Source organism: Panicum virgatum, chromosome 8K (assembly GCF_016808335.1).
Source record: "Panicum virgatum strain AP13 chromosome 8K, P.virgatum_v5, whole genome shotgun sequence".
Taxonomy (NCBI): Eukaryota; Viridiplantae; Streptophyta; class Magnoliopsida; order Poales; family Poaceae; genus Panicum; species Panicum virgatum.
The window spans coordinates 6,219,454-6,232,316 of NC_053143.1; the positions used below are offsets into that span (position 1 = coordinate 6,219,454).

At 44.6% G+C, this 12,863-nt stretch overlaps 2 protein-coding genes across 9 annotated transcripts; one reads left to right on the forward strand and one right to left on the reverse strand.

Annotated features, from left to right (window-relative positions):
* The first annotated feature begins 674 nt into the window (after positions 1-674).
* Positions 675-4,386, forward strand: LOC120643723 (sec1 family domain-containing protein MIP3-like). Of its 8 annotated transcripts, XR_005663144.1 has the most exons (6): positions 874-1,013; positions 1,106-1,197; positions 1,662-1,774; positions 2,522-2,665; positions 3,221-3,773; positions 3,848-4,386. XR_005663144.1 is itself a non-coding variant. In XM_039920188.1 (5 exons), exons 2-5 carry the CDS (start codon positions 1,150-1,152, stop codon positions 3,296-3,298), a joined length of 402 nt encoding a protein of 133 aa, XP_039776122.1. In that variant the 5' UTR covers positions 675-1,013; positions 1,106-1,149; the 3' UTR covers positions 3,299-4,386. The 8 variants fall into 8 exon arrangements, 5 of the variants coding, with proteins under 5 accessions (XP_039776122.1, XP_039776119.1, XP_039776123.1 ...); XM_039920188.1 differs by having other exon boundaries at positions 675-1,013; positions 1,643-1,774; positions 3,221-4,386; XR_005663146.1 differs by adding an exon at positions 1,814-1,888 and having other exon boundaries at positions 874-1,197; positions 1,643-1,774; positions 3,221-4,386.
* A 2,360-nt stretch (positions 4,387-6,746) lies between these two features.
* LOC120643722 (putative auxin transporter-like protein 4) lies at positions 6,747-9,071 on the reverse strand. The gene is made up of 5 exons (XM_039920184.1): positions 8,610-9,071; positions 8,375-8,487; positions 8,048-8,231; positions 7,827-7,924; positions 6,747-7,730 (listed from the first exon to the last, which is right to left on the reverse strand). The coding sequence occupies exons 1-5, from the start codon at positions 9,012-9,014 to the stop codon at positions 7,073-7,075; spliced, it is 1,458 nt and encodes a 485-aa protein (XP_039776118.1). The 5' UTR covers positions 9,015-9,071; the 3' UTR covers positions 6,747-7,072.
* Between the last annotated feature and the right edge of the window lie 3,792 nt (positions 9,072-12,863).

Sequence of the window (12,863 nt, forward strand, 5' to 3'; positions counted from 1 at the left end):
GCTCCGCATGCATCTAACCTTGGGTTGTGACGCCAGACTCTCAAGGAGCCTAAGCTAAGGAGGACTAAGGAGAACGCTGTCTGGAGGCTGGAGCTGGAGTCCGTCCTCGTCAGGAGTGTCGTCGATTCCTCTAGGCCGCCACGTGTCGGCCATCCGAGATGGGGCTACAATCAGCGGAGTTTGCAGCCCGTCTGTACCGATTTTTTTCCAGCCGGATGTCATCCGCCAACAGGACAAGTACCAAATGATAGGACAAATTATTTTTAAGTCCCTGGTCACTTTTGCCCTTTTGCCTCCTATTCCCAACAAGCCAATCATAAAAAAAAGGTGTCTAGCCCTCCCATTCCCTCTCCCTTCTCTTGCCAATGTCAAAAATGACATGGGGGCATTGAGACACAAGCATTATATAGTGGCATATGTCGTCGATGCTAACAGTAATGAATGAATTAATGCTGGTAGATCTATATATTTTCCGTACACTTACCTTTTTCTATAAAAAGGTGTATATGTTTGCCATGCATTTACTTTTTTTTTGGACTACTAGTACTCACTGTGTAACATGACCGGTGCAAGAAAGTAAACTTGCTGTGCTATCAATTTCAATGCTTGGTTGCTCACATTGTCGACTAATATGGTGATGACTAAAGCGCTAGGCATGAGCTAGGTGGCTATACACAGGTTGAGTCATGAAAGTTCAAACAAATGCATTTGGATTCTTCTGTTTTTCATAGAGGATTTGAAGATTTTTTTTCCTTTTTTTTGAGAGGATGAAGATTTTTTCCTGAATGTCCATACGAACAGGCCCACAAGGATGGCCCAATCTTCTTTTCCATATCGAATACGGCCCACAGTCCATCTCATCTTTCTCTTTTCTTGTCCGTGCGGGGCCCATCGCTTCGTCTCCGCGCTCCCCCATTCGTCGCCGACGACGCCATGCCCAGCCTCCTCCGACGAGCCGGGGGCAACGACCGCAGCGCAGCTCAGTCGGCGGCTGGAACGAGGGAGAGGCAGCAGTATTCTCTATTCTCTGCCACCGGCCACCGCGGTAGCCGCTTCCCGACCGTGTTCACTGACTTTCTCACCCTCCCTTCCTCGTCCCGGTCAGGCTTAGGGTGCCGGCTCCTCATCTCCCCCACCTAGGAGGGCGCCATGGAGTCCGTGGATCTGATTGCCGCCTGCCTCGACTCCATACGCCAGGTCGGGTCTCTTCGCCACTTCGTCCTGATTCCGGGAACATGCTTGCCTTTCCCAATTTCTTTCAGAAGATACAACACGAGGCTTAAGCTGCTGTCTCTTTTGCATCTAGGCATGCGAATTTGCCTGTGCAGATAAATAATATCTGATGCATGTTCCTGATTGGAGCAATAAACCTGTTAAAAGAACCATCTTTTTTGCATCCTGGACTGAAACGTTGATTATTTTGTTGCCAAATTTAATGTTACAACGCCCGGCTTTGTTACTAACTTTTGAACTTCTCAACCTACAATTTTTCTTCTGTAACCAGTTCAAATTGTGAATAATTTGACACTAATAGCTTGCAATGAGTTCTGAATGTCAAACTATCATCTTTTTTACTTTGAAGAACACTATTTTATTTATTTATTTATTTATTTATTTATTTATTTATTTACTGTTGTTGCAGATTGGAGACGAGATTGCAGATGCAGATGTTGATTCGGGTATTGAGGCGTTTCAGTTCATAGGAGAGTTTCATCTGCTTCTCGAGCTTGGTTCTCGTGCTATGTGCAGCTTGGAGATTGCATCGCGTGATGCTGTGAGATTCCTTTACTACCTTTCTATATCTGTTCGTAAGTTGCAGTGAGTGAAGTGTGGTTAATGTGAGTGCAGAACTGAATGCAGCATGTTTGGTCTGTCAGAGCTCAAGCAGGTAAACACGTGTCTACTGTCTAGTGCACAAATGAAACGATAAAGATCAGGAAGCATTCGCAGTTAGATTACTTTTTATCTAATCATGGGGAAACTTGTATTGATGCAGTCACATTAATTACTTATATTTAGGAGCAGTTACTTGCACACTTTAGGATTACAGGGAATGAGTGAGGACGCCGGTGATGCAATATTCTCCACTAGTAGCATGATAGGGATGGTTTTATGATGATTTTGTATAACTGTTCTGTGCCTGCTTTCTCAATGGTCTTTATGAATAACAGATTTTGAGAAGAACATCATTTTTAGTTCTTTTACTGCAGGTATTGAAATGCTTCCTGAGTATTGAGTTGGTAGTATGCACACCAAGTTTTTTTTTCAGTGGCATTACATTCTAGCTTGAGGGCCTTTAGAGTGTCTCCTCTAGTAATTTATATTTTAATTATAATTACTGCCTATTGCTATTGTTCTTACAACACCTTGAATTTTTGTAAAACTGATATATGCTCTTTAGTTCAGTACTTGTGATGGATTGGAAGTGCCTGCCCTGATAACCTTTGTGTTAACTTCATGAAAAAAATGTCTTGTTCTGCTACTCTTTACCTGAATGTGTGTTGTATCATGTGCTTTGCAGCTTTGGCACTCAAGATTTTCTCATCCATTAAGGAAGGTTGTATTGCTTACATCCCTCCTTAGTGATGCACATTGGTATATTCTGCGATGCCTGGGCAACCATGGAACTGTTTCACATTGTACTGTGCTGACAGCTATTTCTGAGGTGCTTACCCACTGCAAGACTATGTTCCTTGTGATGTATTCCTTTAAGTGTTTCAGAATCCAGCTAGTTAATATTTTTCCTTCCACTAAAACTGTCATGGTAGAGAATTACCGAAAGTACCTTTGGTTGGCACTGAACTTCCAATTTATTTTTCTTAAAAAAGTTTATATTTGTTTCAATTAAATTGTGCCATCTAACACATCTTTACGTTGTCTTTATGTAGTATAGCTGACGAGTACTGATAGGATATTGTACAAGTGAGCTTGAGATCCCCATGTTATCTGATTTGTTGTTTTATTATATTGTACTTGTGAGCTTGAGATCCTCATTCTGTCTTTATGTAGTATAACTGACAAGTACTGATAGAACATCTTGCTGGTGCTGTTTTCTTTGAAATTCACTGTAACTTCTGCATTACTCAGAAAAAGTAAAGTAGATTTCTATGTTGCTACTGTTATTCATCTTGTTTCCTTAGAACACTCGGAGCAGCTTCAAATAGTATCCTAAATTTGTTCAAGCGGGCCTTTTTAATCTTTTTGTGAAAACTTATTGCAGTTTGGCCACTCAGCAAGTCAGCATACGTTGATTCTCCACTTGGGGCAGATGCTTGACATTACTCGTTCCGGACCATGAGGAGCTTTCTAAAGAGCATGAGAAATCAAACAAAAATAAAGGCACTATTAGTTACGCAGGGAGTGATTTGACCTCAGAGGCTGATAAATATTCTGAATGGGGTTCTAGAGTCCATTATGGATCAAATTCTGAATCCATCCGGATGGAAAGGAATTTTTTTTATGGCAACTTAGGCCAGTTAGAAGCAAGCGGAAAGAGGCTGTCTGTAACTGTGTCTCACTTTCCAATATTTTTTCTCCTATTTCCTCAAGAGCTTTCGTTCTTCCTTCTGATGGCATCATTGCTGACTCATGTGTGTCGAATGGATTCCCTTGGCCCTGGTCTACCCTCCATATCTACTGGTAAAGCTTTTGAAAGTGATGAGCTTCCTCCCTGAGTCCATTATCAGTTCATAGGAGCGTTTCCTCTGCTTCTCGAGCTCAGTGCTCGTGCTGTGTGCAGCTTGGAGATTGCATCGCCTTTGCCTCTTGATGCTGTGAGATTCCTTTACTACCTTTCTATACCTGTTCTTAAGTTGCAGTGAGTGAAATATGGTTAATGTGAGTGCAGAACTGAATGCTGCATGTTAGGTCCGTCAGAGCTCAAGCAAGTAAACACGTTTTGGATACAGAACAAATGTTCATCCCTGTACAGTGCTCCAAGGCATCATTTCATTACAACATACATCTTGGATCGGTTGTTCTTGGACAATTAGTTTCTTGAGAATCTTGGGGCCACATTTTTGTCAATTATCATCCCCCAATACATGATGCAAGGATGCATCGGACTCTGCAATTATTGCTATGCAAAGAACCGAGAGGCGCACGGACGATCACACGTGCTGCTGCTAGAAAAAGGAAAGGAATGAGCTTGCCATCGATGCTCAAGGTTCTCCGGCAGATCTGACATGAAGGTGTCTCTGTTGCTTCATCACCCTGCATATCTGCTTAATTGTGCTTAGCAGCTGGTGACCACTGGACTAAGCCATGTTTTCGTGTGTGTCCTTGCCTGCCTGATTGGTGTGGTGGTGGTACCGCGCTGGCTGTCCGTGGAATGGCAGGCATGCCAGGACCTGAATGATTCATGGTCCTGCAGGGATGGATGGATAGGTTCGTGATTGCTCCTGCAGCGCTCTTTTCCTTTCCTTTTTTTTTCTTTGGTTTTGGTGTTATTCACAAATCACAACGACGGCTGGCATCTTACTAAATTTTGTCGGCAAACTTTTGTAAATCTGTTAGAACAAAACTGAATCTTATGAGAAGTTAGTATGACCAAACTCATCAAAAGGAATTTGGGGGCTTTGAAATCACCAGGCATCATGTCAAGGAGGGGGGAGGATGTGCTGAACTGGATGCACCTTTGCACGTACCAATCGTCCTGAAATGATCCTGTCTGGCCGTGCACACCGGAGATGAAGAAGATGACGCCTGCTTCGGACATCGAGGTGAGTCCATGGTCACCGAAGCTGCTGGCGCTTGGTCCGCGGACACATGCCGCCTGCGCATTGATTGGTTGGATGCTACGACAGGCATGGCGACAGACGAGCTCCAAGTAGAGACAGTTAGCCGGGAGGGGTTTGGCAGGTGCCCCTTGGTTTCTTTTGCTTCAGAGGTGCTGTCCCTCCATCGCTGTTGTGGAGCTTTGGTGTAGTGATAATGGGCGCACGCAGCGACGCAGGCCCGTCGGAACAGTGCCGGAGGGGACGAGGGCGGCACATGTATGCATGCCGTGGATTGCTTGGTGGCCCGGCCGTCCATGCTCCATGGTTCCATAACCTGTAAGCGTCTACTTAGTTGTTAGCGTCTCTGTAGAGAGAGGTTGGGGCTGGGTTGAGTAGTATGCAGGAAACAACCGATAATATTCGCGGACTGAATCTTTCCGAGCTAGCTGTGCATGAGCTTTAGGTAGATTACCAGGTTGCGCAAATGATTCCCAGTAATAGTCCAGTTTTGTGGGTTTTGGTTGGTTTCAAGTCTCCGAAACCAACTTTTATGTAAAATTTTTCTCTTCTCTTAATGAAAAACATGCTCGGCCACGGTCGCGATAAAAGTTGCGCGATGAGCTTATTATGCTACATTGCTTACCGCTACTTTCTTTTGCGCTAACCTCCTCATCTTTTATTTAGAACAACTATATGGTTCCATCAATCAACCGTACTCCTACACGGGCTAGAATGTTTAGGAGATATAAGTATTAGAAGTCCATAGACAAATTTAGGACTAGTGTCTAGTTGAAATTTACAGAATATACTTGTATAGGTATAGATACTTTGCAATAGATAGCCGATTATGATAAACTTTGGTTGCTAGTTACTCTATACATTTTTCCATCCATATTCATAGTTTTTTCATTTCTTTGCATGCAACACCTCTAGTGCTTATTCTACCTCTATTCATAGTTTTTTTTGTATTTTATATATACTTTTCCATCTATAATCGTAGTTTACATAATGACATAAGCAAGGAATATAAAAGGATACCCGCAAAAAATGAAATATAAAAGGAAATTAAATCTAATGCTCAACGATGAGTAGAGCTTATTGAATTAATGGTCGTATGTTTATATTTTTTAAAGAGTCTTTGTGATTTCCCTTTTTTATTAACCAAAGACTTTGAAATTAGCCTCCGATCCAATTAGTAACAGTAAGAAGTATTATTCCCTAGGACATGATTTAGGTCACTTTGAGTCCGAAAAATGTATGTTAATGGCATCATTAAAATCAAAATTTTAATGCAGATGCCGGTTGTGCATTTCATAGTTCATCTGAATTTTCCAGATCTTCAGAGCTGGAGTCTCAAGCAATGTGGGTTCCTTGATCTAACTGTGATATGCTAGACTAACTTATCCTAAAAATTCTTACCATGGACCCCGAACCCCAAAAGTCCATCATGCAACCACATGAGAGGTACCACATGCCTAGTCCTGAACCTTCTCACTGTACTGGCTGTAAGCATCATGACCTTTCAGGACCAGAGAGAGATGCAAATAAAATAGTCCCTCCAAACTAGTCCTTTCTTCACAACAAAGCCAGGGAATGGACCACATGCATGCAGCCTCGTTCACCTTTCCAACATGCAGCCACACACTGTCAGTTCCAGTTGATCTTCCTACAGTATTAGCAACCTTTTTTTTTGCAGGACAAAATGGTGGACCACACTATGCATATATACAGTTTCTTCCTTCTCTAATTCTCTCCTCTAAAGTTAAAGTTCATAGATAGCATGGATGCATGCCTTTCAAGCTAGCCTGTAATGTGACTTTACAAGTGTCTACTAGTGCTTGTGCTTTTACAGTTATCCCCTATATATGGGTATCATCACTGGACTGCATCCATGATCGTATCCATAGGATGTCTGCATTGTAAACAATAGGCATATGGATCAACACTTTTGGAGTTTTGGTACCTTATCAAGGAAACCAAACATTTCCATTTTTTTCCGCATAAATGAACATCATAATGTGCGCATGATAGTAAAACCTGAATTTTTACAAAATCCAAACAAAACTGTTTCATTCTCTCTCGTCAAAGAAACAGAAACAAAAACAAACCTGAATTAATCGACAGGGTTACAACTCGATCGAGGACGATAATAAAACTAATTCGATCGATATATATCATGAGAGGTACGGTACACCGTACACACACATACATACATACAGCACGCGAACTGACAAGACGACATCATGTCCAATAATTCGTCGTATGTGTGCCGTGCCGACATGGAAATAGACGAAGAACAAGCTCGATCTGCTTAATCTTGATGTGTCTCTCTCGATCTGTCAGAGTAGATCATGTCAGTGCTTTGGCGGGCACTGGTAGCACTTGGCGAAGAGCCCGAAGGTGTCGACCTGGCGGACGAAGTTGACGGTGCTGGCCCATCCCCCGAACCCGAACCCGACGACGAGCACCCACGCCACCACGAAGCAGTTGGCGGCGAACATCCCCGGCCAGCCGCCGACCCCCCGCGGCGGCCGCTCCACGGCGTTCTCCCTGGCGGCCGCCGGCGCGAAGGTCGCCATGTGCGCCAGCGCCGGGACGATGTACACGGTGAAGCTCACGAGCAGCGACCCCACGGTGGAGTTGATGGGCCCGAAGAAGGGGAACACGACGGCGAGGAACCAGATGGGGAGCACGACGGGGAGCCTGGCGGCGGCGCGGAGCGCCACGCCCCGGGCCTCGTGCACGCCGACGAGCTTCTCCCACACGAAGTAGAGCGGGGTGCAGGCGAAGCCGAAGGTGATGAACTGGTGGACGAGCATGAGGACCACGGCGGCGTCGCGGAAGCCAGAGCGCGGGAGGAGGGAGAAGGCGTTGGAGTGGTCCAGGAGCGCGTCGCCGAAGGCCCAGTAGACGGCGGCGGCCGACGGCAGCGTCAGCGTCAGCACGTACAGCGTGGCGGCCAGGTAGATGAGCTTGAACTTCTGCGGCTTCCACATGGCGTGCATGATCTCCCTGCATGCAGAGAGATGATAATTGACGGCCAGGCTGCCACGTCAGCATATGACTGTGGTCAAAGCTAGCTAGGCTGGCAGAGGCTTAATTACATACACTGTGACAGCGTGGCCTCCAAAGGTGTAGAGGATGTTGGTGGCCCCAGTGAAGTAGAGCACCATCTTGGTCGGCCCCGAGTGCGTCACACCTTCCACCTACAACGTCATCGGTCGATGACGAAACATTAGTCTTGGTTTCGTCAAGAAACAATCAAGCTTAAGCTGATGGGAAGAGATGAGCAATCAACCTCGCCGCCATACATAGAAGAACTTACTCACCTGGCCGTGCGCGATGGCGGCGATGGTGAGGTACCATGCGGTGTAGGTGGTCATGAGGAGGCCGAGGAAAGACCAGATCCGGTAGTTGTGGAAGGAGGGGATGAAGACGGTGGTGGCGCAGCAGGCGCCGAAGATGTACGTCCAAGTCCGCTTGTCATACTTGTCGTTGATGTAGTAGATGTTGCTGCATGCAGATACATGGATCGTCAGATCATCAGATCACAGATCATCAGGAAATTGATCATCTATCACGTGCGATGATGACGACTTTGGTCGATAGATCGATGTGTACACGCATGGATGGAGATGATGATGACTCCTACATACCTTGCACATGCGATGAGCTGGATGACGGAGCCGAAGAGGAGGAAAGTGCAGTTGAAGAAGAGGCCCATGTTCCTCCAGTGCTTCCCCAGCAGTCCATCCAGAACCTCAAACCACTGCTCGATCACATTTGCAGCAGCAACATCGACGACCAAATAAGAATCAAGATCCAATAATTTGTTGTTTGAATTAAATTAAATGAATAAGAATAATGATCAATGGTAATTGCTGGTAATACCTGGATGACATGGTTCCTGAAGTCGACCTTCTCTCGCTCCTTCCTGGTGCGGTACTCGACGTAGAGGACGCTGATGAGGTAGGCCGTCCAGCTGCCCATGAGGCCGTAGAAGAGCTGGAAGACGACCCCGGACGCCATGCCCAGCTGCGAGAAGGAGTAGGGCAGCGTCAGCAGCACCTGCGCCACCTGGTTGGACGCGCAGCTGAACCACGCGTCGTACACGGACCCGCCGTGCCAGAACAGGCTCGACAGCGCCGTCTTGCCGCCGCCGCCCCTCCTCGACGCCGACGCCGTGCCGCCGGCTTGATGGTCGTCTCCACCGTCGTCAGCGGCCTCACCGCCGGCGGCCCTCTCCATCTCCATGTAGTTCCCGGCCACGATCGTCTCCACCTTCTCCGACGCCATCGCGTGGTGGTATGAGATCCGATTGATCTCTCTTCTAGCTCCCTTCTCGTTGCTGTGATCGGCGTCTGACGCTGCTGCTGCTTCAAATACTATATAAGTAGCTAGGCTCGAGCTGGCGAATCATCAGAAATTAAGAGAGAGAAAAAAAACATGTGCCACACTGCACTGTAGTGTGTGTGCTGTGTGATGGCCCGATGGGTGCGTGCATGGATGGACGGGGCAGCACACGAGCGGCCTTGGCCCATACGGCTAGCAGATCATGACATCGATCAACTTGTCATCTTTTTTTTCCTCTTCAATAATTCTCTCTCTCTTATTTATTTTATTTGGTATACATAGGAGAGATCTAGCTAGCATCTAGCACACACATATAGATAGAGTGATTGTTCATGGCTGTACGTAGCTAGTAGAGCCTGTACCTACAATGGTAGCTTGGGGCTCGTACGGACGGACGTGTGTGTAGGGAAAGATGGCTAGATAGACAGGATCATGAGATGGACGAGATATGGGCAAATGCATCAAACAAAATGTGCAATCAGATTTTGAAGACTTGCTGGATTGTGATCTTTTCTTTTGGTAACCGGACGTGTTTGGATCTTAGCATGCAAAGTTGGCGCATTGATTGTGGGTCATTCTGCAAATCTTTACCATACAAGCACGCAGCTCTGAGAGCAGCAGCACAACAAATTGGTTGTCACACGTGCAACATAATAATTTGGAGCACCATCACCCACCCCTGGAGCAATCATGGATGCTGATGAGTTGATGAATAATGGAATAAAGGGTTAAGGGACATCAAAAGGAAATTAAGAGAGCAGGACATCCTAAAAAAATAGCACTGTTGATGCGTGATTGCATATATCCTTATTAGTTGCAATTAAGTCGACCGAATCCTTGGATTATAAATTTGAGACAATCAAGTATCTATCAGCCCAAGTAAGCACCATTTAAGTGATGAGCAATAAGTCTAGCTAATTGTACAAAGTATAAAAGAAACTAATAATTAAGTTTGCTTTAAACTGAAGAAAATATTGAGATTACATTGTGATGGGAAAAAAATCACGGTCTCATTGCATCAGCTGAGTTTGCATAAGAAGTTATAGCTAGCATCAGCTGCTTTACTGGGTATGTTCATGAACATTTTTTCTTCTTCTAATTATTAGAACCACACAGAAGGTTCATTATGGTCGAGAATTAGGTTATCTATTGCCTTTTCCATGACAAACAACACATAAAACTATAAGTTTTTCCGATATATATATTGATCACTTGATGGTGCAACAATGCATTGAAGTAGCCAGAGAAAATACAGTAAAAGTAGCTAGTGCGTGCAACAGAAAATTAAAGTACATGCTCAAAAGGTGCATGTTCAAAGATATGATTAGGAGGTCTCTACAAGGAATCAAGGAGGCAGGCCCAGTCTAGCATTTGTTAATGCTACAAAAATCTTCTCTCTTTGGTTTCTTTATCGAAGATCTTCCATGCATCTTAAAGAGCTTGAACTATAATATGGAATCAGATTTGTTCCTCTACTCCACATTAACTAACAAGATTATTCATGAGCCAGCTGAGATTAAAATATGAAACAAAAGTACTATCCCACCAGTGGTGACCATAATTTTCAAAAAGTGCATGTTCCAATTTTCAAAAAAGAACATCTTCAGTTTACGTTGAATTCAAAAAATTTAATAGATCAAATTCTGAATGCATGAAGTGGATATGAAATGTTGATGATTTTTAAATATGTACAAACAAATTAACTACAGACAAGCAGTGATACATGTTGAAACCTTTAAAAAACAATTTTGAATGTGGTCCCACCCCAAAAAATGGGTGATATATTTCGCTGTTCCAAGCGCTTGCATATCAAAATCACTGCCCCTGCGGCAAGGCTTAATGAGCACTAAGAAGATGGTACTTCATCTAGTACATCTTACAATTATGATGGCCTTGATAATAGCTTTTGGATCTTAATCATATTAATTAGGGGCAAAGCAAAAGGCAAATCCCATTGACGTGACATGAGTTGCTATAACTATATGTTGTGTCTATGATCAATAATTTCAGAGATCACATGACAGGAGGTACGGTATATTAATTGTCTACCTTTTTTCTGTAAATTTGGTCAGTTAGCTACATGAGTAGCTCCTCACAAAGCGATGTGACAAAATATCCCAAATGGCCACAAACTAAAAGAAACAAATAAGACTGAAAATGAAGGTACAATTTGTTGAGGCTGACTACCCAACCAACTCTCCTTCAATATTTTTTGCAGTTTAATGAGGACCAGCAGCCAAACTATCTCTCTGACTTCCAGCAAAGCTAAGAAACTGGTATATATAATATTGGAACGCCGAGGATCAACCAAAATGCATACGGAAAGAAATAAATCCAGTTGATCAAAATGCAGATCATATATGTGCGTACGTTGGTATCTATATGTTGCACGCAGTACATAAAAATAATCAGTGAATAGTAGATATATGTTTTCCGGTTAGGGCTTTTTTACCTTTCTGGTTACCTTAATTTTCTTATCACATAGCTCGATCGCGTAATTTTTGTCATATATGTTTTCCTTTTCCTTTTCTCTTTTGTAATTTTTGTGCAGTCGACCTTACTAGGTAGCTTCCAGTTCGATCGCGTGATCGATCTCATTATTCGAATGCATGATTACCTTTGGAGGTGCAAGCAGACCTAGCTGTTGGCGACTAGTTAAACAAATCAGCAAGATGTGTACCTTCTCCCTTCCCCCCTGTTGATCTTCACACAATGCAATGCAAGCAAAAGGCACACGGTGATACTTCAGCGATAGCCTCCTCTCCCACCATGGCCGTTCGATGGGCTCTCTTTTTCTTCGTGCACGTATGGACCATTGCACTGCATCTAGCTTTTTCCTGAACCGGCCGGGACCCCATTCACTGTCATTCCCCTGCCAGGGTTAGTTCCAGCTACACACACCTTGCCGACCATCTGTGTCGATCTGCGTACATCTCCCCAGGGCAGGGGATCGATGTTCATGGATCAACTGTAAGCAGACACGCAGGAGCTTCCATTCAATCTGGTCATCATGATCATGATCATCACATGCGTGCCCTTGCAGCATATGATGCCTGCTCGATCGATCGATCGGTCTCTGCGTGTGAACGAGAGATCAGTGTGCAGTGATTGCCGAAACTTTCTTTGGAGTTGGCACGCAAGGCTGGCGATGGCACGCCGGATCTGCCGGGAGCTCGCGGTGCGAATCCAAAGGAAGCTCCATGTGACCCCGAATCTCATTGAGACCTTGCGTTCTCATGAACATCTTGTGCAATGTTCCTGCACATTCCGAACAAGCTGCGGAGGGCCCTCTTCACAAAAAAGTCATGGTGACAGTGACGAGACGATGAAGAGGCACCCAAAGAAGATGGAACATGATCATATCTTGGGTTTCTTGTTGCACCGGCATGAGATGGAGGAAGAGGTGGTGCATCACCAGAGCGGGCACGCAGGTGAAGAGGTTCATGCTTGATCGTTTTTGGAAATATGACCTTTGTCACCCTCTCAATCATGTACATGATATATGGTGCAGTAGGAAGTGACTTCTTGGCCTCAATCATAGTCCTTCTTAGTTCATTCCAAATGAAGTCCATGATGCAAAAAGGTTTTCCACTGGGCAAAGCACGGGCTAGAAGGTTTACTGCATAGTATCTAAGTGCCACGGAATCACCATCCTTTGCATCAATGGTGGCTCTAAAGAATTGATTCATTGCATAGTATACCAGTAGGAGATAGTTTGCCTTTCCTTCCTGAGCGCAAATAGGATTGGAGAACAAGGTAGGTACTTGATATGGCTTGAGTTGTTCCTCAACA

What these genes read in the sequence shown, in the direction of transcription:
- LOC120643723 (XM_039920185.1), top strand. Translation starts at nt 934, where the DNA reads ATGCCCAGCCTCCTCCGACGAGCCGGGGGCAACGACCGCAGCGCAGCT. An exon ending in GCCTCGACTCCATACGCCAG is followed by an intron (nt 1,198 to 1,661) that starts GTCGGGTCTCTT and finishes ACGAGATTGCAG; the next exon opens with ATGCAGATGTTGATTCGGGT. An exon ending in AGATTGCATCGCGTGATGCT is followed by an intron (nt 1,775 to 2,521) that starts GTGAGATTCCTT and finishes TGTGCTTTGCAG; the next exon opens with CTTTGGCACTCAAGATTTTC.
- LOC120643722 (XM_039920184.1), bottom strand. Translation starts at nt 9,014, where the DNA reads ATGGCGTCGGAGAAGGTGGAGACGATCGTGGCCGGGAACTACATGGAG. An exon ending in TCAGGAACCATGTCATCCAG is followed by an intron (nt 8,488 to 8,609) that starts GTATTACCAGCA and finishes GTGATCGAGCAG; the next exon opens with TGGTTTGAGGTTCTGGATGG. An exon ending in CAGCTCATCGCATGTGCAAG is followed by an intron (nt 8,232 to 8,374) that starts GTATGTAGGAGT and finishes ATCTGCATGCAG; the next exon opens with CAACATCTACTACATCAACG.